The 18561-nt window shown below is 67.7% G+C and overlaps 2 protein-coding genes across 6 annotated transcripts; one reads left to right on the plus strand and one right to left on the minus strand.

Moving 5' to 3' along the window:
* Positions 1-34: 34 nt before the first annotated feature.
* Positions 35-4409, minus strand: XNDC1N (XRCC1 N-terminal domain containing 1, N-terminal like). Of its 3 annotated transcripts, none has more exons than XM_035569534.2 (10): positions 4376-4409; positions 3526-3624; positions 3251-3389; positions 2920-3075; positions 2661-2806; positions 2472-2548; positions 1805-2019; positions 1156-1240; positions 777-925; positions 35-650 (listed from the first exon to the last, which is right to left on the minus strand). In XM_035569534.2, the coding sequence occupies exons 2-10, from the start codon at positions 3568-3570 to the stop codon at positions 478-480; spliced, it is 1185 nt and encodes a 394-aa protein (XP_035425427.1). In that variant the 5' UTR covers positions 3571-3624; positions 4376-4409; the 3' UTR covers positions 35-477. The 3 variants fall into 3 exon arrangements, with proteins under 3 accessions (XP_035425427.1, XP_035425426.1, XP_050570955.1); XM_035569533.2 differs by having other exon boundaries at positions 2661-2809; XM_050714998.1 differs by having other exon boundaries at positions 2661-2809; positions 3562-3624; positions 4376-4405.
* A 345-nt stretch (positions 4410-4754) lies between these two features.
* RNF121 (ring finger protein 121) lies at positions 4755-18051 on the plus strand. Of its 3 annotated transcripts, XM_035569532.1 has the most exons (10): positions 4765-4843; positions 9413-9450; positions 10514-10655; positions 11667-11821; positions 12345-12452; positions 13212-13332; positions 14455-14588; positions 16082-16183; positions 16351-16361; positions 16413-18051. In XM_035569532.1, exons 1-10 carry the CDS (start codon positions 4787-4789, stop codon positions 17630-17632), a joined length of 2088 nt encoding a protein of 695 aa, XP_035425425.1. In that variant the 5' UTR covers positions 4765-4786; the 3' UTR covers positions 17633-18051. The 3 variants fall into 3 exon arrangements, with proteins under 3 accessions (XP_035425423.1, XP_035425425.1, XP_035425424.1); XM_035569530.2 differs by lacking the exon at positions 16351-16361 and having other exon boundaries at positions 4755-4843; positions 16413-16763; XM_035569531.1 differs by lacking the exon at positions 16351-16361 and having other exon boundaries at positions 4766-4810; positions 16413-16763.
* Positions 18052-18561: the final 510 nt, after the last annotated feature.

Raw genomic sequence — 18561 nt, forward strand, 5'->3', positions numbered from 1 at the left:
TTTTTTTTTTAGCTCTCATTTTATTCTCCAACAGCTCCCCTCGCAGCCTGCCCTTAAACCTCAATGCAGGAGCCTCCCGAGACAGCATTTGCACAGCTGAGCCCCCCCCTCCCCACATTCTCCCCGGTGCCGGGCTGGAAGCGACCTCTCCCCCCTGCTGCCGGGGCTCCTCGGCCGGCGGCTCCTGCCCTGGTGTCTCGGGGAGCCTGATGAGACGAGGGGCAGGCAGGACGCGCCCCGCCTGCCGTCCCCACCAGCCCCACCGACGCGGCTTCGGCCTCTCAGGCACCGCTGCAGGGAACCCAGCAGCTCCTCTCCTCCCTCCGTCTGCGGTGGGACCCCGCTGAAGGGGGTCGGTCCGCACGACCACCGCTACCCGCAGCTTCCCCCGGTCCCCCCCCCCCCCCGCACAGCGAGGGGTCTGTGGGGTCAGGGGGGGGCTCCGAGCCTGCTGCACGGCACCCGTGGTCCCTGCCCTCACTCCCCGCAGGTGCTGGCGTGCCGCTCCACCTCGGCCGGGCTGAACCGGAGCTCGCAGATGGGGCAGGGCACCCAGGCGCCGGGGGAGGACGGCTGCTCCACGTCGGAGTCGGAGTCGTCCTCGCCGCAGCGGGAGGCGTGCGCGGGCAGGAGCGCCATGCTGAAGCAGCCTGCGGGAAGGGGAGGTGATGGGGCTGTCCCCGAACCTCCGCCGAGCCCCTCCTCAGGGCATCATCCCCGACCCCTGGGGACGGAGCCCTGGGCTGAGGCCGAAGGCACCTCCGCCGAGCACTCACCCGAGCAGATGGGGCACAGCCCCACCTCCTCCCCTCCGCTGCTCTCCCCTCCGCTGCCGCCTGCCCTTGCCTGTCCCTCGCTGCGGCCGCGGGCTTGGGCTCGGGCTCTCCCTCCTGCGCTGGGCTTCCCCGGGGGAGCCGGCAGAGCCCTGCGGAGGTGCTGCAAGCTTAGGGCTCGCTGTGCTGTGTGCTGCCCCCCCCCCCCCATGAAGTGTGAAGGACCAGCCGCAGCCAGAAACCGGGGGGGAGCTGCTGGATCCAGCAACGCACCACGCGTGGCCGACCCTCGGGTGCGGGGAAGGAGCCAGCTTGGAGGCTCAGAGCAGCAAAATCACCGGGCTCGGGCAGGAGAAACAGGGTGGTGTGGGAGATTAATTACCTGCCTGCGGGGCTGTGAGCCCTCTGCCTGCTGCCCGGCTGCCTGCGGACCCTCTTTGGGGGTGCAGGGGCGTCCTGCGTGGACCCTGGAGAGCAACAGCCAGTGAGCCTTCCTTCCACTGCAGCGCCAGGGGCCACAAACACAGCACCCACGGGTAGGTGAACACCGGCGTGACACGGAACAGGCAGCAGCTCAGCAGCAGGGGCACAGCGCAGCCGTGTGCCAGGCTCTGCTGGCCCCCAGGAGCGTAGGAACCTGGTTGTTGGTCCCTGCAGGAGCACGGGGCAGGAGGAGACGGGGCCGGGCATCGCAGGGGATTTAACGCCCCCAAGGGTCCGAGGAGCCAGGGCTCTGAGCGCCAGCCCTGCTGTGGGGCAGCGTGGGGTCACCCGGATGGGACATCCTGCCCGGCACAGGGCTCACAGGACTCCCGTGAGCAGTGGGACTCACGGCCACGCTTCTCTCGGCCCAGCAAGGAGGGTGGCGCGTCCTCCCCCAGCCAAGGCAAACCACGGGATGCCCCCCCCAGGGCATGGGATCACCCTGGAGCTGCAGATCCCGGCACGGGATCCCTCCGGCCACGGGCAGGACGGGGTCCCTCGGGGCAGTTTTGGGGGCACGTGCTGCCTGTGATGATGTCCCTGCTCACCCGGTGCTGCGGGGCCTCCCCGGTCCTCAGCCGGCAGCTCGGGGCTGCTCCCCGGGGTGCTGGTGCTGGCTCGGGGCTTCATGGCCCGGCTCCGCGCCGCCGACAGCACCATCCTGGCCGGGCGGCTGAGGCGGGCCGGGCTCCAGGCGTGGGACGCGGTGCCCGGCTCCAGCTGCTGCAGGCGGCTCCTGAGCTGCTCCTCCTCCCTCGAGCTCCTGGGCACAGACAGCCACCGGTCAGCCCCCGCGCTCCCCAGCCGGGGGGTGCTCAGGGCGCCAGGCACCGCGGCTGGGAGACGTCTGCCGGGGGCTCCAGGCCTGGCCGCGCAGGGAGAGGAGGGACTCGGGAGGGCTCAGAGCTGACCCAGGTGGGTCACAGAATCACAGAATGTCCCTGGGGACAGGGAGCCGGGTCCTTCCCCTGCTCCCTGCGGTGTCCTCGGGCTCTCGGCTGCCCTAGGGACCAGCGTCACCCAGCGGAGCAGACCCCCAGGCTCACTGAGCCCCAGGCAGCACAGCCCAGGCTCCATACCCACCCCAGCCCAGGCTCCATGCCCACCCCAGCCCAGGCTCCACGCCCACCCCAGCCCAGGCTCCACGCCCACCCCAGCCCAGGCTCCACGCCCACCCCAGCCCCCTGCTCCGCGACCCCAGCCCGGGCTACTCACGAGCGCGGCTCTGGGGACAGAGTCCTGCAGAAGGCAGGGCTGCAGCGCCAGGGGCTGTCGGTGAGCTCGGCGCCCTCCTGCAGGACAAGGTGACGCCGGGGAGATGCCGAGAGCCTTGTGCCCACCCCAGACCGCAAGGGGAAGCCCCGGCACCCCCCACCCTGACATGGGTCCCCCGACAGCACCTACCGGTGCCGGGCGCGGGTCTGGCTCGGGGTCGATCGGGGTGCGCAGGCGGAGGAAGGAGAGCCCGAACTGGCCGCGCCTGCTGAAGGGCTGGCTGCAGGTGAGCCGCAGGCGGTCCCACTTCTGCCCCACTGCCAGCGCCAGGAAATCTGCTGCGGGGGGGGGGGCACAGAGGGAGGGGGGCTTCAGGGGCAGCCCCAACCCCTCCGCCCCCGCGCATTTTTTATTTTTATTTTTTTTTTTTTGACGGGCCGCCCTTCACCTTCTTTGAACATCCGGACCCCGCAGCGGTTCTCGCCCGTCCTCGACTCGGCCGGCGTCATCAGCGTGACGCTGGGCACCAGGGGGACGTAGGGCTGGCCGAGGGGCCACGAGGAGCGCCCCACCTCCACCTGCACGAAGGCGCAGCCGCAGTTACCTGCAATTTTTTTTGGGGGGGGGAGAGGCTCAGGGCTCGTGGGGCACCCGCTGCTCCTGCCCGGGGCTCGTGCGCAGCCCAGCAGGAGCCGCTCCAAGCCGCGGGGAGGTGCAGGGACCCTGCTGGGGGTACGGGGGGGGGGGGGGGGGCCAGGGGCCGAGCCCCCCGCCCTTACCGACGTCCACGTAGCCGATGGCGCTGGCTCTCTCCAGCTGCAGCTCCGCTCTCAGCTGCCGGCTGCGGTCCTGGGGGCAGCTGAGCCACGGCCGCCGGCCGTCACCACGCAGCAGGTTCTCCACCGGGTACCGGGGGTCCTGCGGAGGGCACCGCGGCACCGTCAGCGCCCCCCCCCCCCCGCTCCACCACGCGCACCCACCCCGTTCTCGCTGCTTCACGGAGCCGTGGGGGCAGCCCCGAGCCCCCCCAGCCCGCGCCCAGCCCCGCCGGGACCTGCGAGGAGAAGGACACCACGAAGCTGATGCGCACCGGGGCCATGGCGAGCGCCTGCGGGCGGCTCCGACACTGCGGGGCTCTGCTCGCCTCGAGGGCCTGGGGGGGGGGGGGGGCGGGGGACAGGCGCTGGGGGGGCGCGCACGGACCCCATCCTGCCCCCAGCCCCATTGCCCCATCCCAAGCCGCCCCCCCCCATTCGGCCCCCCCTTCACCCCCAGCCCCTCTGAGCCGCCCCCAGCCCCACTGCCCCAACCTGGAGCCACCCCCCCGTTCTGCCCCTCCACCCCCATTTCCCCATCCCAGAGCTCTCCCCCCCCCCAAGTCTGTCCCCCCCGTGCCCCCCCAGCCCTGGGTACCCCCCCAGCCCCATTTCCCCATTCCAGAGCCTCCCCCCAGTTCTGCCCCCCCCCACTTGTCCCCCTCAGCCCCCAGTGCTCCCCCCAGCCCCATTTCCCCATCCCAGAGCCACCCCCCCTCGTCCTGCCCCCTTGTGCCCCCCCAACCCCTGACCCCCCCCCTTCGGCCCCCCCCAGCCCTCGGTGCCCCCCCCAGCTGCCCTATCCCAGAGCTGCCTCCCCCCCCTTCTGTCCCCCCTCTGCCCCCCCACTCCACCCCCAGCCCCACTGCCCCATCCCAGAGCCCCCCCCAGTTCTGTCCCCCCCTCCTCAGCCCCCAGTGTCCCCCCCCGAGCCCCATTGCCCCATCCCAGAACTGCCCCCCCCGTTCTGCCCCCCCAGCCCCTCTGAGCTGCCCCCAGCCCCACTTCCCCCCGCCCCATTTGCCCCCCCAGCCCCACACCCTCCCCCCCGGAGCCGCCCCCCCCCAGGAGCCGCCCCCCGCCCCGCACCGGCCCCGCCGCCGCCGCCGCCGCCCGAATTCTCCCGCCCAAACCGCGTGGCCCCGCCCCTCGCCCCCCCGGCCCCGCCGCGGTGGCTGACGGGACTTGTAGTCCTGCGGCGGCGCCGCGTCACCGCGCCGGGCCCTAAGGGAGCGTCTGCCGTGAGCCGCCCCCGTACGGAGGCGGGGGGGGAGGCGCGGGGCGGCCGCGCACTGCGCGGGATCGGAAATGTCAGACGGTCCCTTAGCGGACGGCCCGCCCCTTCCTCCTCCTGACTGGCCGCGGGGGCAGCGGCGCGCGTGGCGATTGGCCGAGGGGGCGGCGGTGTGGCCGCTGATTGGCTGGGCGGCGGCGGAAGGAGCTGGCTGCCGGCGGAGGGGAGGGGGGAACCTAGAGGAGCGGGCGGGGGGGGGGGGCAAGATGGCGGCGGTGCTGGAGGTGGAGGTCGGCGGCCCCGGCGAGCGCGACGGGGAGGAGGTGGGGGGGGGCTGGGGGGGCGTTGGGGGGAAATCCTTCCCGCTGAGGGCCTGGCCCAGGCTGCCCTGAGGGGCTGGGGGCGCCCCAGCCCTGGCAGTGCCCAAGGCCAGGCTGGGGGGGGGGGCTGGGGGCAGCCTGGGCTGGGGGCAGGGGGGGGCTGGGGGGGGTTGGGGGGGCTTTGAGGGCCCTTTGGGGGTTTGGGGGGCTGGGGGGGGTTTTGGGGGGCTGAGGGGGGGCTTTGGGGGGGGCTCGGGGGCTGAGGCGGGGCTTTGGGGGGGGCTCGGGGGCTGTGGTGGGGCTATGGGGGGGGGGTTGGGGGCTGAGGGGAGGCTGGGGGGGACTTGGGGGGGCTTTGGGGGGCTCAGCGCCGTGCTGAGGCTCCCCTCTCGTTGTCCCCGTGGCACCGGGCTCTGCTCGTGCGGTGCCAGCCGGGCGGGGGGGGGCTCGCTGCCCCCCACTGACACTCGCAGCCCCCCCCCCCCCCCCCCGTCTCCTGGCAGCAGGGCAGAGCGCAGGGAGCCGCGTGGGGCAGCCGGGAGCGAGGTGCCCGCAGCCGGGGGGGTTCCTGCGCAGCCTGGCGGGGGGCGTCCCTGCCCCGGCCTCGCTCCCCGGCGCGCCCCGAGCCCCGTCTGTGCCCGTGCTGGCTGCCCGCCTCGCTTCGCCGTAAGGCTCTGGGGCGCTGAGGCTTGTGCCCGGCGAGGCGGGGGCAGGCAGCTGGGCGGCTCGCGACCCGGACGTACGTCCGACCCCCGCAGCGGTGAGGCCGTGCCTGCGGAGCGCCGGGAGCCCGGCCTCACGCACCCAGCGTCTGCTGCTGCCCGGGCAGCTGAGGAAGGGGGGGGATCCAGCCTCAAACGCGGCGCCCCCGCGCCTCCCAGCGCGCGTCGGCCCCTCCGCGGTGCTGCCCGCCGCGTTTCCGAGGCGCTCGCTGGTGGCTCTGCGGGGCAGCAGCGCGTGCCCCCGGCCGCCCTCGTACGGCGGGGACCGGGCGTTCCCAGAGGCTCGGCGAGCGGCTGGGGGCTGGGGGCAGCCTGCACCGAGGGAGGGCCTGCCTGGGGCTGCGGGCCTCAGAAGCGAGGCGCCTGGGTTTCGGCCTGGCGGGAAGGGCTCGGGGAGGCAGCGCGGAGGGCGCCGGGGGACGGCGCTGGTTTCTGCTGGAGGCGCCGCGGGGCGCGGGCGGCTGATAAGGAGGCGCATGCAGGGAGGCACGCCGAGGGCCGCTCCCGTCCCTTTGCTCCCTCCCACAAAGTCCACGTCCGCGGGCGGTGCCGAGCCCGGGGTGCTGGAGCGAGCCGGGGCCTGGCGGCAGCGCCCGCCCCGTCCGTTGTCCGAGCGCTCCTCGAGGTCCTGCAGGCGCGGCACCGAGCTGTAGAAGCTCAAGGAGCGTTTGGACAACGCTCTGAGACGCAGGGGCTGGTTTTGGGTGGTCCTTTGGGGACCCGGGAGTCGGACTCTGACCCCTGCGGGTCCCTTCGGACCTGAGCTATCCCTGCGGTTCCGGGAAAGGCTGCGCGCACACGCTGCGTCTCCGGGGCGTCTTCAGAAAGCCCGCTTGTGGGCGTTGTGAAACGCTCTCCTCGCTGCCGGGCTCAGCCTCCTCCACCGAAACTTCGCTTCTGTTCGTGCGTGAAGGGGCACAGAGCTCTTACACCTGCAGCTGAGCTCCTCGGGAGAGGCCGAGTACCCTCCGGGTGCGTGTGCCCGTCGTTTCCCCGGGCCTTGGCAGCGGCTGCCCGGCGGAGCTCTGCAGTTACCCGTTTTCTTGCTGCGCCAGCGTGGGGTGAAGGCTGTGTGCCGTGCTCGGCGTGCCGTTAGCCCTGCCGGCGTGCCGTTAGCCCTGCCGGCGTGCCGTTAGCCCTGCCGGCGTGCCGTTAGCCCTGCCGGCCCGTAGCAGGCTGCCCTCAGGGCGCTCCGGCCCCAGCCCCGCAGGCGGGTGCTGAAGTCAGCGGCTGCCGGCCCTGCGGCCCCAGGACGCTCAGCGGCGTAACGGGGGTCAGGGCTCCGCACCGCGTTTTCCCCGAGGGAAATACCTCCGGGACGTCTCAGCGAAGGTTTCGTGCTGGCTTTGGGGGGAGTTAGCCCCCGCTGGAAGCTTGGAACGGCGCGGGGTTCTTCCGAGGGCCGTGCTGCCACGCCTGAGGGCGTTAGCCCCAGGTTTCTTCCAGCCGTCGCCCAGAGAGCTTCGGGGGTGGCGGGGGAGACGGAGGGACACATCCGATCGCGTCCTGACTTTAAACAGAGCGGCTGCAACCTTTCTCAAAGCAGTGGGAGGAGCTCGGGCCGGCCGCTCCAGCGGGACCCGCGGATGTCGCCCACCCGAGGGGCCAGTGCTCGGGACCCGGAGCAGCTCCTCGGACGCTTTGGTCCTCTCGGTGCTCTTCCTCTGGCTGACGGGGACGCGACGGGATCCGAGCGCTGGGCGCTGAAGGGAGGCACGCGCAGGCTGGAAGCGGTGGGCGCGCGTAAGGGTGGCAGCAGGCGCGGCCGGAGTTGCCGGCGCTGCGTGTTGCCGGAGCCAAACCTGCGTTTCCGTGGTCAGGGCGGGTGCTGCGGGGCAGAGCAGCGGCCTGAGGCCCCTCGGTTCCTGCCGGGACAAATAATTCGGCGTACGCGCGGCGGCACCGGGGCCGACGCCGCTCTGGGAGGCGGGCCTGTGCCAGCTTCGCAGCGCCCGGACCGAGCCGCTCCCTGTGCCCGGACCACGGCTCGCTGCTTTTGCAGGTTTTTGGTTGAAAAAGTTCCCGAATCGCCCCTTTTCCGCAAGAACCAAAGCCCCAGCGCGGTCTGCCCCACGCAGCGTGTTCTGAGAGCCGTGCCGGGCGGCGCTGGGCCAGGGGGCTGCGGGAGGATTTGGGGGTCCTGGTGTTCGGCCTCGGCTTGCCGCTGCATTCCCCTCCCGCCTTGCCCTGTCCCCTCCCGGGGTGTTAAAGGACGGGCAGTGACCGAAGCTGCTGGCCTCTGAGGCGGCTGCTTTGGGAGCCGCTGGGCTCCCGCTGCTCCCGGCCAGCGCCACGTCGCCACCAGGAGCTGGGGAGCCCGAGTCGGGCTTTCTGCAGATCCAAATTTCTCATCCACCCGAGCCCCTCGGGGACCGCACCTCCCGCGGGTGTTGCGCGGGGGCGAAGCGCGGCCGCACCGCTGGGGCTGTGCTTTTCCTGCCTCCCTCTCCCCGGGCCGCAACGAGGGGGCCGCGGGGGGACAGCGGGGCAGCTGCCGAGGCCGCGATCGGCGCAGCAGCCGCCAGCCAAGCGGCACGCCTCCGCCGGGGCAGGCGGGGTGAAGTCGGAGCCGTGGGTTTTCGTTCGCTCCCTGCTCGCGTTAAGGCTAGGGCGCGTGCTGTGCGGCCAGGAAGCCTCCCCGGAGGCCCGATGCCTCGGAGCTCTCTGGGTGGAGATCTGCAGCCCTGGGGGAGAGCCGAGGGGCCCCCGCCTTCAGCAGCGCCGTGTTCGTGCCTCTCGCCGGGGGAAACTCGGGAGCCTCCGTCCCTGGGTGGGGTGAGGTGCGGGCGCTGCAGCCGGGAGCCTCGTGCAGGGCACGCACCTCGGGGGGCTCCGCGTCGCTTCGTCTCCTGGCTCCTGGCCCCGAAGCACGGCTGCCGCCAGCACCCTGCGCCCAGCCCCGTGGTTTCAGGTTGTGCCAGCCCTTCGTCTCCTGTCGCCGGCGACGGCGTCGCCCGCCTCAGGCTGGTGGTGCCGAGCCTCTCCTGTCTGATAAGGCAAAAGCTGCCTGCAGCGCTCGGGAGGAGCTTTCAGCAACGGCAGCGAAGCTAAACCTTTCTTTTCCCCCGGCTGGTTCCAAAAACGTCTGGCAGTGGCTTGCCCCAGGCGGTGCCGGCTGCTGGGGCTTTGGGCCCCCTTCCTTCCCCCTTTGGTCCTGGCGCGTGCTGGGGTTTTCCCTCTGTGCCCAGAGGCTCCCGGGCGGGCTGTGAATGGGACAGGGCAAGGGGCAATGGCCACAAAATGGAGCCCAGGAGGTTCCGCACCAACATGAGAAAGAACTTCTTCCCGGTGGGGGTGATGGAGCACTGGGACAGGCTGCCCAGGGAGGTTGTGGGGTCTCCTTCTCTGGAGATATTCAAGGCCCATCTGGACGCCTCCCTGGGCAGCCTGCTCTAGGGAACCTGCTTTGGCAGGGGGTTGGACCCGATGATCTCTCGAGGTCCCTTCCAACCCCTTCAATTTCGGTGATTCTGTGACTCGAAGCGATTCCTGCGCTGCCTCGGTGGTCGCGTCGAGGGTTGGTGGCTTACAGCCACCTCTCACTGCTGGGCTTTCCCTCGTAAAGGTCTGGTCTTTTGGGAACACCCCTGCGGGCTCGAGGAAGGGCCGTGCCATAGCTCAGGGGCTGCTGTCTCTCTTAGCAGGCTGCAGAAGCCAGGTGCCGCCCCAGGGTGACGAGCAGTGAGCAGTGAGCAGTACCTGCACGGCACCGCTGGCTCACGGCGGGCACGAAGCTGCAGCTCTGCTGCTTGGGGGAAGGAGGCAGAGGAGGTTCGAGGCTGGGGTTGCTGCTCCCGGACTTCAGCAGCTGATCTTCATCTTTTCTTTTCTTTTTTTCTCCTCTCCTTAGGTTGACCTTTCGCACTTGTCCCCAGAAGAGAGATGGAGGTGAGTTGGTGTCGTAAGGAGGGTCTGTGCCGAGAGCTGCTCCTGCCTGGAGCCGTCGGCAGCAGAGCCCCCGGTCACCGGCTTCAGAGCCGTGGTCAGCCTTCCCCGGGCAGTGCGTTTTGCTAGGGGGAAGTAGGAACCCGCTTTAAAGGCGGTGCTGCTGGTTCCCCTCCAGACCGGTTGCTAGCTGTTCTTCTACCTCGTCTTGTGGCCGAACCGATTTCAGTCAGCCTCGCGCTGCAGAGCCCACAAGACGGGTCTTCTCTCAGCGTCCGTTTACCGAAGACTTCTTAAGATCAGAGAATTTGCCATATTTGTTGGGTTTGGATTTTTTTCTAACTTGGGTTTGTTTTTTTTTTTATAACTTTGGATTTTTTTTTCTAACTTGGGCTTAACTTTCAGCTTTAAGCTTCAGCTTAACTTTCAGCTTTTGAGACTTAAGACTTAGTTAGCTTTCTTGCTCGAACTTAACTTTCAGCCTGAGACCACGCTGTAAGGATGTAGTTGTGCCTTGTAGCCAGGCAGCAGCACTGAAAGCAAAGGAACCGCAGGTGTCAGTAGAGCGCCGGGCTGTGGCAGTCACTCGATCTGGGATGCAACAAGAGCTGGGATCGCCCAGGGCGGAGGGAGAAAGCCATGGGCTGGGGTTTGAGCAGGACTGAGGGAGGTTTTGGCTCCGTCACAGTGACAGCGCACACGCTGCTGCTGCTGCGTGGGGTGGGTTGTGTGACACACACACACACGCACACACACACGCCGCTGCCCGTTGGGTCCCGTGCAGCAGCGTGACGTAGGTCAGCCTTGTTCACACCAGGGTGAGCTGGGTGGTCCTCTGGGCTGTCGGGGCGTAGAACAGCTGGTTTTAGGGACATCTTTTTCTTTCTTTCTCCCCGGGATGGCAACGCAGCACCCGTACCCCTGCGTTCCTGAATGCTGCCCTCCAGTACGGTCCTCCTGGCTCTCCTGCACCAGGTGCTCGTCAGCCCTGCCGTGCCGTGCCGTGCCGTGCCACACGTGGCCCGCGCCTGCATGCCCCTCAGTTGCCTTCTCGCTCTTGTCGCAGGGTGGAGCACGCGCGGATGCATGCCAAGCACCGCGGGCACGAGGCTATGCATGCCGAAATGGTCCTCATCCTGATCGCCACGCTGGTGGTGGCGCAGCTCCTGCTGGTTCAGTGGAAACAGAGGCACCCCCGCTCCTACAACGTAAGTGTCTCCGAAATAATCCATTTTATCTCCGTCCTTCAGCTGATGGGAGGCGCGTCCGTGCTTTTCTCCTGTTGTCTGGTGGTGAAATGCCCTCGTCTTCCCAGCAGCTAGAGGGATTCCAGCTAGGGATGAGGGTGAATGCAGCTGGAGGCCTGAAGCCTCTGTTGTGAGTGCTGTCAGTGACCCGGCACGGTGATACCGGGTAAAGGAGCTAGCAGATCTCACATCCTGTCCTAATAGCAGCGCAGGCAGGAGCTGCGTTTTGTCGAGGCTTCCCCACGAAAGGCACGGCCTGCTTGCTGAGGGCACCCCGGGTTTGAAGCTCCTGAGCTGCTCCTGGGCTTGCCCGGCAGCGCTGTCTGCTGAGCAGCCCTGCCGCTTTCCGATGCCGTTGCCCTGTGTCAGCTTGCCAGGAAGGCTCCGGGGCTGTGCCTGGACCGGGAAACGAACCTCACCTGACTTTCTTACCGTAATGAACGTTTCCAGGCAATACTCGTAATCCTCTGTGAAACCGAAACCAGACCCGTTTGCCTGTTCCCTCCCCAAATCCCCCAGGAGCCCAGCTGCACGGCAGTGCATCCGGTTTCGGGAATATTTGGTGGGGCAGAGGCAAGCCTGAAACTTGGTGCCTAAGGGGGCTGTGGTTAAAATGCTGGGAAGCCTGAAGAGGCAAAGGTTCACGTAGCCCTCCGACAAGATCTAGTCAGGCAGATCAGCTCCCCGTGCCTCTTTCCTTAGCGGTGCTCCTTCCGTGTTCTTCCTCCAGCTCTAGCCCTGTACTGTCACAGACACCTCACTGCCAGCCGGCTGTTGCTGCTGACTCCCTTCAGTCAGGCTCTGAGCCTGTTCCCTGGGTGCTGGCGGCCACCAGCCGAAATTCCTGCGCTCCCTGTCACTGTTCAGTGCCCTTTGATGCCGGCAAGAGCGAGGCTGCCGGAACCGCTGGGGTGCTTCTGATGCCCGGTGAGCAGCGAGCCAGCGTAACGCGCCTTTCCTCCGCTCTCGCAGATGGTGACCCTGTTCCAGATGTGGGTGGTGCCCCTGTACTTCACAGTGAAGCTGTACTGGTGGCGCTTCTTGGTCATCTGGGTGCTCTTCTCAGCCGTCACAGCTTTCGTCACCTTCAGGGCAACCCGAAAACCTCTGGTACAGACGACGCCCAGGTTCGTACGAGCATTTCTGGGAAATGTCCTCAGCCTGAGGGAAGCGTTACAGAGAGTCCTTTCACGTTTCGCTGCCACAAACCACGGCCTCAAACTCTGCAGTTCGCCCTGTTCAGCAGCACCTCAGGGGCTTTTACTCACGGTGTGAGTTACCCCGCTGGAAGCTCTCCGTGGAGCTGCCATCCCCCCCAAGCCAGATCCGTGTCTTGTCGGAGCGGGCGGTGGGAAGGCAGGCCCCCGCGACGCTCCAGGGGGCCTGGCAGTCTCACCGAGCGCATTCCTGGTGTGACACTCACTTGCCTGAGGCCATCGGGATCCTGAGGTTTCTCGGTTGGAAGTCAAGACCGCGAGCTGCCATGGCAGCAGCAGATCTGTAGCCTGAGTTGGAACTTTAAGCCTCTGTTTGCCCATGGGTGTGGGTGGTTGAAACATCTGACGTGGAAAAGTGAAACTCTTCAGGTGCTCGATGCAGCTCCATTCGGGAGAAACAAGGCAGTCTGACTCTTGTTTTGCATTTTTACAGGCTGGTTTATAAATGGTTTCTGCTAATATACAAGATCAGCTATGCCACTGGAATCGTCGGGTACATGGCTGTGATGTTTACGCTTTTTGGTCTTAACTTATTATTCAGGTGAGTGAATCCTCGGGGCCCGGTTCCCAGGGCAGGGGATGTGACAGACCGTGGGGAACGAGGCGTTGTCTGGGGTTCCAGAGAAACAGTCATCTTAGCAATCTGACTGATGTGGCAGGAGGCCAAAGAGACTTTCAGGGTGTCCTCTCCCTGCGTGGTTGTGATGCTGAGGCTGCTCAAGAGCCCTGCTTCCAGCAGCGATGCTTCCCCTGGCTCTGTGCGTGTCCAGCCTGGGGCAGCAGTGAGATGTTCCTGATGACCAGGTGCCTGCAGCAAGCAGCCAGCCCCGATGTGGTAGCAGAGGACCTTACCCCGAGCCATCCTCCATTTCAGAGAGGTTAATTTCTTCTGGAACGATGCGCAGGCCTGGCAACTGCCTGCAGGGCTGTGGAGGTGTTAACTGGGGGCTTATCTGGAGCCGATCTGGTGCATGTTAGAGCTGGGGAGATGGCTGCAGTTGCTCATTTCAGGGGCAGGTGAGGGAGACGGGCAACAGATACGAGCTGGGATGTGGCCCCCACAGCATGCTGGGGACGAAGCGGATGAAGTGCCCCAAGGGCAGGGGCTGGCACTGTGCCTGGAGGCACGCAGACGGCTGCTGCAGGGGACTGGTGGCGGTGACACGTGCTCACCGCCTGTGACTGCTCCTGCGGTGGAGCCACGTGTGCTGCAGCACTGCTGGGCTCCTCTGGTGCGCTGGCCGTGTACCCCTGCGGCTGCAGGAAAGCCCTAGATGTCATTCGGACTCTTCTGTTGTAGAATCAAACCAGAAGATGCAATGGACTTCGGCATCTCCCTCCTCTTCTATGGTCTTTACTACGGGGTCCTGGAGCGGGACTTTGCCGAGATGTGTGCAGATTACATGGCCTCGACGATCGGGGTGAGTTAAGAGTCCTGTCCTGCTGGCCACAGTCCTGCCTGTGAACAGGAGGGCCTGGAGCAGGCTGGTTGCAGCTGCAGCTTTTGCCTCCCCGAAGCGGGGAGGTGCAGGAAGCTCTGCCCCAGGAAGGGCTCGCTGAGGCAGGTGCCTTGCTCGCTGCGCGCTCTCTGGGTCCGCGGCCAAGGTGCCCGCGTCAGGTTTCTGACATGAGTCACGCTGGGATCCTAAGAGATCCTGCTTCCCCAAGGACCAAGTCTGTCCCATCCCCAGGGGCACAAGAGGGGAAGGATCTGCTTAGTCCCCCCAGACTCCTGACAGATATTTGTCTGAGCCTTTAAAATCTCCCACTGCTGAGGAGTGCTGGTGTTTCTGGGACCGTGTCGCAGGCGCACCAGCTCTTTTTTGTAGCCACAAGGGAAAGCTTCACTCCACAGACGTCTCTGTGGCTCGTACCCACCGCAGCCCGGGCTGTCCCTGCGGGCGGAGCGGGTGTTCCCACCTGCCCGTAGTGACGGCCTGAAGTCTGCAGCCCGCTCACCTAGTGCCAAAGAAAAAAGTGAACCACAACACCCGTGGGGTGAATCGTGTTCCCACGTGGCTCTGCTCACCTTCCCCTTCCTCTCACTGTGAATTCTGCTGTAACCCAGCCTCCTGGGTAGATCTCCAGCCGTTTGTCTCTTCCCTGAACTCCCAGTGCTCACCCCTGCCTTTAACTTGTCCTGCCCGGCCACCACGCAGTCCTGGCCGCTGTCCCCTGGTGTGCTGCGACACGCTCCCACCCAGAGAGCCGCGAGGGCCAGCTGGGCCTCTTCAGCTGTCTCGGGTCAAACCCACGACCTGCAGCTTGGGGGGATTCCCCCAGCATGGGGGGTTTGCAGAGACGGGGCTGCGGGGGGCTGGCAGGGCGCTGGGACGTGAAGGGCTGCGCAGTGACTGAGCAGCGCCGTGTCCCGTTGCAGTTGTTTCCCACAGCTGGACCTGTAACAAGGTTTTTAAGCCCAAAAGGCTGAGGCTGGATGCCTGGAGCGCTGGCCCAGCCCTCCCTAAAGCTTAGCTGCGCCAGAGGGGGGTGTCAGACGTGCGCCCCCCCCTGTGACCAGCTCTCCCTCTGCCCTCGCTCAGTTCTACAGCGCCTCGGGGATGCCCACCAAGCACCTCTCCGACAGCGTCTGCGCCGTCTGCGGCCAGCAGATCTTCGTGGATGTCAACGAGGAGGGGATCATCGAGAACACGTATCGCCTCTCCTGCAATCACGTGTATCCTTCTGCTCCGGAGCCAGCGCCTCGCCCCGCCGGCTTCCTGCCACCGCTCGTCCCAGCCCCTGCCCGGCACCAAGGGGCGCGTGTGCGGGACACCGGGCGGTTCTGCTGCGGTGGCAAAGGATCCTCACGGGGGCGGTAGCTGACCTGGCACGGAAAGGCAACGTCCTGCGTGTCCCTGGGGTTGTTGCCTTGCTGCCTCCTTGTGCGTTGCAGGCTTTGCTTCCGCTTCTCCCTCTGCCCAGCTCCAGCAGTCCTGGCGTGGAGCTGGACCTCGCTGTCCCCCGAACGGAGCTGACACGTCTCCGGCAGGGCTCCGCGGGCTGTGTGTCGCCCTGGCCCCGTGTCCGGCCCCCCTTGGAGGGGACGTGTTGGGAGAAATCGGCAGCCCCCGGCCTTGTGCTGGCAGGGCTCTGGCGCTGTGCTTGGCCAAGCTCCAGCAGCATCCTGCCCACTTCCTCCGTCCCCACAACTCCTCCAGCAGCGCCGCGTGCGGGGCTCCCAGCGCCCTGGCAGCTGATGGAGGTGAAGTCAGTTGCAAAAGTGGAAGCCCTGACAGCTCACAGGGCCCTGGCCGGGGGCAGGTCAGGGGTTTTTCTAGCTGTGACTCAGTGGTGGAGCCGGGATGTTCTCTGGTACTGCCCCCCTGACTCAGAGCGAGGTGGTTTCCAAACGGCCTGAGCAAAGGTCACTGGCGCTTGTTGCCTCACGTTGGGGGCTGTAGGCAGTTTGGAAATGCCTGCGGCCTCAGCAGCTGTGCGGTAGCCGTGCGGGCGGGTTTATGGCCGCAGGAGGACGCGGGGCAGAGGCTTCTGCTGCGGGGGCTGGCGAGGGAGCGGCTCCTGCGCTGCGCTCTGCTGTTAGCCCTGCTGGCGCTCCCGGGGGGCGATCTGCTTGGCCGGTGACAGCCTCGTCCGCGCGGGCGTCCCTGTTCGGGGGAACCGGCCTTCGCCGTGCCACGCGGCTCCGGTTACAGCCACGTCACGTCTCCCTGCGACTTCTCGGAGTTGTGCTTGGGCTGGGCAGGGCCCTGCTGCCTCTGCTGCTGTGACGGCACAACCGACAGCTGGCGGTCGGGTGGTAGGGAAGCGCTACGGACAGCGGTACGCCATCGCAGCTTGGTGTGTGTAGTGTTTGCAGAGCAGCCGCTCCCCTGGCTGTGGATGCCCGGAGGTTTCCCCGCGTGTCCCCGCTGCGGGCTCCTGCCCTCCTCTGGCTGCCAGGCGCCGGCAGGGCGCAGCTTCCCCGCAGCTCACCCCTCACCATGCCTCCTCCGGCCCCGCGCTGCGAGCCCCTTCCCGGGAGGCGAAGGGTCTTCTAGGAAAGCTCTGCGTTGGGCAACGCTGCCGTCCTCGTGCCGCGTGGGTGCTTCCTGTGCCCTGCATGTGATGTGGTGGCGATTCCTTCAAGCGTGACAGAGGCCCCGTTTCCTCTGTACTCGGTCGCGGTCCCCCGTCCCCAGGCAGTTCCCTTAATGTGCCGCCCCCCAGGTTTCACGAGTTCTGCATCCGCGGCTGGTGCATCGTCGGGAAGAAGCAGACGTGTCCGTACTGCAAAGAGAAGGTGGATCTCAAGAGGATGTTCAGTAACCCGTATCCTTTCTCCACGGGGGAGCCGGTTCCCTGGCTTCTGCCCCGGAGCTGGGCATGGCACGGAGCCACAGGAGCATCAGGGGAGCTGGGAGGGTGCGGGTTTGGGTGAGCTGCTGCTGCTCCCTTGTGTGGGAGGCAGGAGCCTCCCTCCTGACGGTGTGTGGCAGCTCCTGCTCGGGCTGCGCTCCCCTCGTGCCTCCCCAAGGCTCTTTAACTCCGTTCCACGCAGCTGGGAGAGGCCGCACGTCATGTACGGGCAGCTGCTGGACTGGCTGCGCTACCTGGTGGCCTGGCAGCCGGTCATCATCGGACTGGTCCAGGGCATCAACTACATCCTGGGCCTGGAGTAAGGGAAGGCGGCGGGCAGCCTGTGGAGCCACGCGAGGCCGCGGGCCGGGGGCAGAGGACAGCAGCCGGCCGGATCCGTCGCATCTCGGCCGCCCCCGAGCACCGCAGCACCGAGGACTCGTCCCCGGGGCGACCCCCAGCCAAGCAGCTCCCGCTAGGGCCCCGGGGGAGCCTGGTTTTTTAAAAGCAGTTATTTTAATGAGTGTATTTAAAACTTTCTATCGCAGACGAAGAGACAGCTTGTCCCGTTTCCCAGCCCTGGGGCTGTGGCCTGCTCCTGCAGGAGGGAGGCCGTGCTGCCGGCTCTCGGCTTGGGGCCGTTCGTCTCCCTTCCCTGCCGCGCTGCTGTGGCGGGGCAGCAGGAGCAGCCCAGGCTCTGCTGGCTCCGTGCTGCAGGTGAGGAAGGGCCAGGGACGCACATCGAGGTGCGGGGCTCGTCTCCCTGCCAGCTGCCCTCCTGCTTCTGCGGCAGGGGAAGGCTGGGCCCGTGCACTGCGTGGCGGGGAGGCTGGCACCCCGGGGAGGCGCAGGACTGCGGGGACACCACGCAGGATGCAGGGGACACCACGCAGGATGCGGGGACACCACGCAGGAGCAGAGGGACACCACGCAGGACAGAAGGACACGCGGCTGCCCAGGTGCCGTGGGCTGAGCTCTTCCCCAGCAGCTCCCCGCCGCGGGTGTACGGGGAGGGAAGGAGCCGCTCCTGCACCTCGCTCTGAGCGTGGTCTCGGCCGGTGCCCCCCAGCCTCTCCCTGCCTCACCCTTTTGTACGCTCCCCTCTTTTCTACGTCCCCCCGCGCGTCCCCGTGCCCCACCAGGGCTGGTGCCGTCCTCAGCCGGCCGGGATGTGGGGCGGGGGGGCCCTTCTCCCCCTGCGCCCCGTTGGTAGCGGTACGCGGAGCGGGCGAGGGCCTCGTGCTGGCGTGTGGTGACGCGGGTAGGGCCGGTGGCAGCGGCGTGCGGTCACGCTGGCAGAGCGAGGCCTCCCCCGGCCCCGCGGGTTTGGCACGGGGTCTTCCTCGTGCATGCGGGGATTGGGGAAGTGGCTGGCGCTGCGGGGGCTGCCCGCGGGCCCTGCTGAGTCCTGGGTTTGCGTAGGGCGAAACCGCCCCGCGATGTGCCAAGCACGCGGTCGCGGGAGCTGATGTGGCACGGGGATTTTCTCGCTCGTCCCGCCTGTGCCGCGGCCAGGTCGCGTTTCCTCCTCCGTCCCCTGCACCGTGGGGACGCAGCGGTGGCTTCCGCAGCCTCCTCCCGGGCGTTGCCCACGTCGGGCAGCCCCAGCACCCTGCCCAGCACCCTGCGAGCGGTGGGAGCGGGCTGGGCGGCGCCGAGGGGGCTGGGCTGCAGCCCTGGTGCCCGCAAGCACGGCAGGGAGGGCGCAGCCGCTGGGCTGACCGCGGGGGACAGGCGGGGTGCGCGGCGCTTGGCAGGCTCTGGAAGGAGCCCGGCGCTGTGACCGTCACCGCGCCAGCGCTGCCCTTCCGGGAGGTGTTAATAAAGAACGCCAGAAAACTCACTGGGTTTTTCGGGGCTTTTTTCGACGCCTGTCGTTGCTCCGCCTGGGTCGGGCGGCTACCCTGGCTTGAGGGTTTGGGTCCCTGGCCCAGACGCGGGGCCGTGCCTTGGGATGTGCAGGGGGCAGAGGCCCAGGGGCTTCCCCCCTCCCGCTTGTCCCCGTGCCTGTGTGCGGGGTCCCTGCCCCGCCGCCCGGGCTCCCCCCAGCCCCAGCCCCTGCTGCCGCCAGCGCCGGGCTCGGAGCGCTCCGTGCTTTGCTGGGGGCTTTGCTCCTGCCTCCTTACGAGCAGAGGGGCTGCGCCGAGCCGTGTCCTGGCCTCTGCTGTCCCCTGGGGCTCAGTGGTCACCTTCCTCCTCCTCTGTCCCCCTGTGGCGGGAGGGACGAGTGCCAGCGTGCAGCTGTGGAAGCCACCTCCGACCTGTGTCTCCCTGGGAAGTGCCAGGGCTCAGGGCATCCCCTCCTCCTCCTCCTCCTCTTCCCTGGGCGAGGAAGAGGAGCCCGGCTGCAT

Source organism: Cygnus atratus, chromosome 1 (genome assembly GCF_013377495.2).
Source record: "Cygnus atratus isolate AKBS03 ecotype Queensland, Australia chromosome 1, CAtr_DNAZoo_HiC_assembly, whole genome shotgun sequence".
NCBI lineage: Eukaryota > Metazoa > Chordata > Aves > Anseriformes > Anatidae > Cygnus > Cygnus atratus.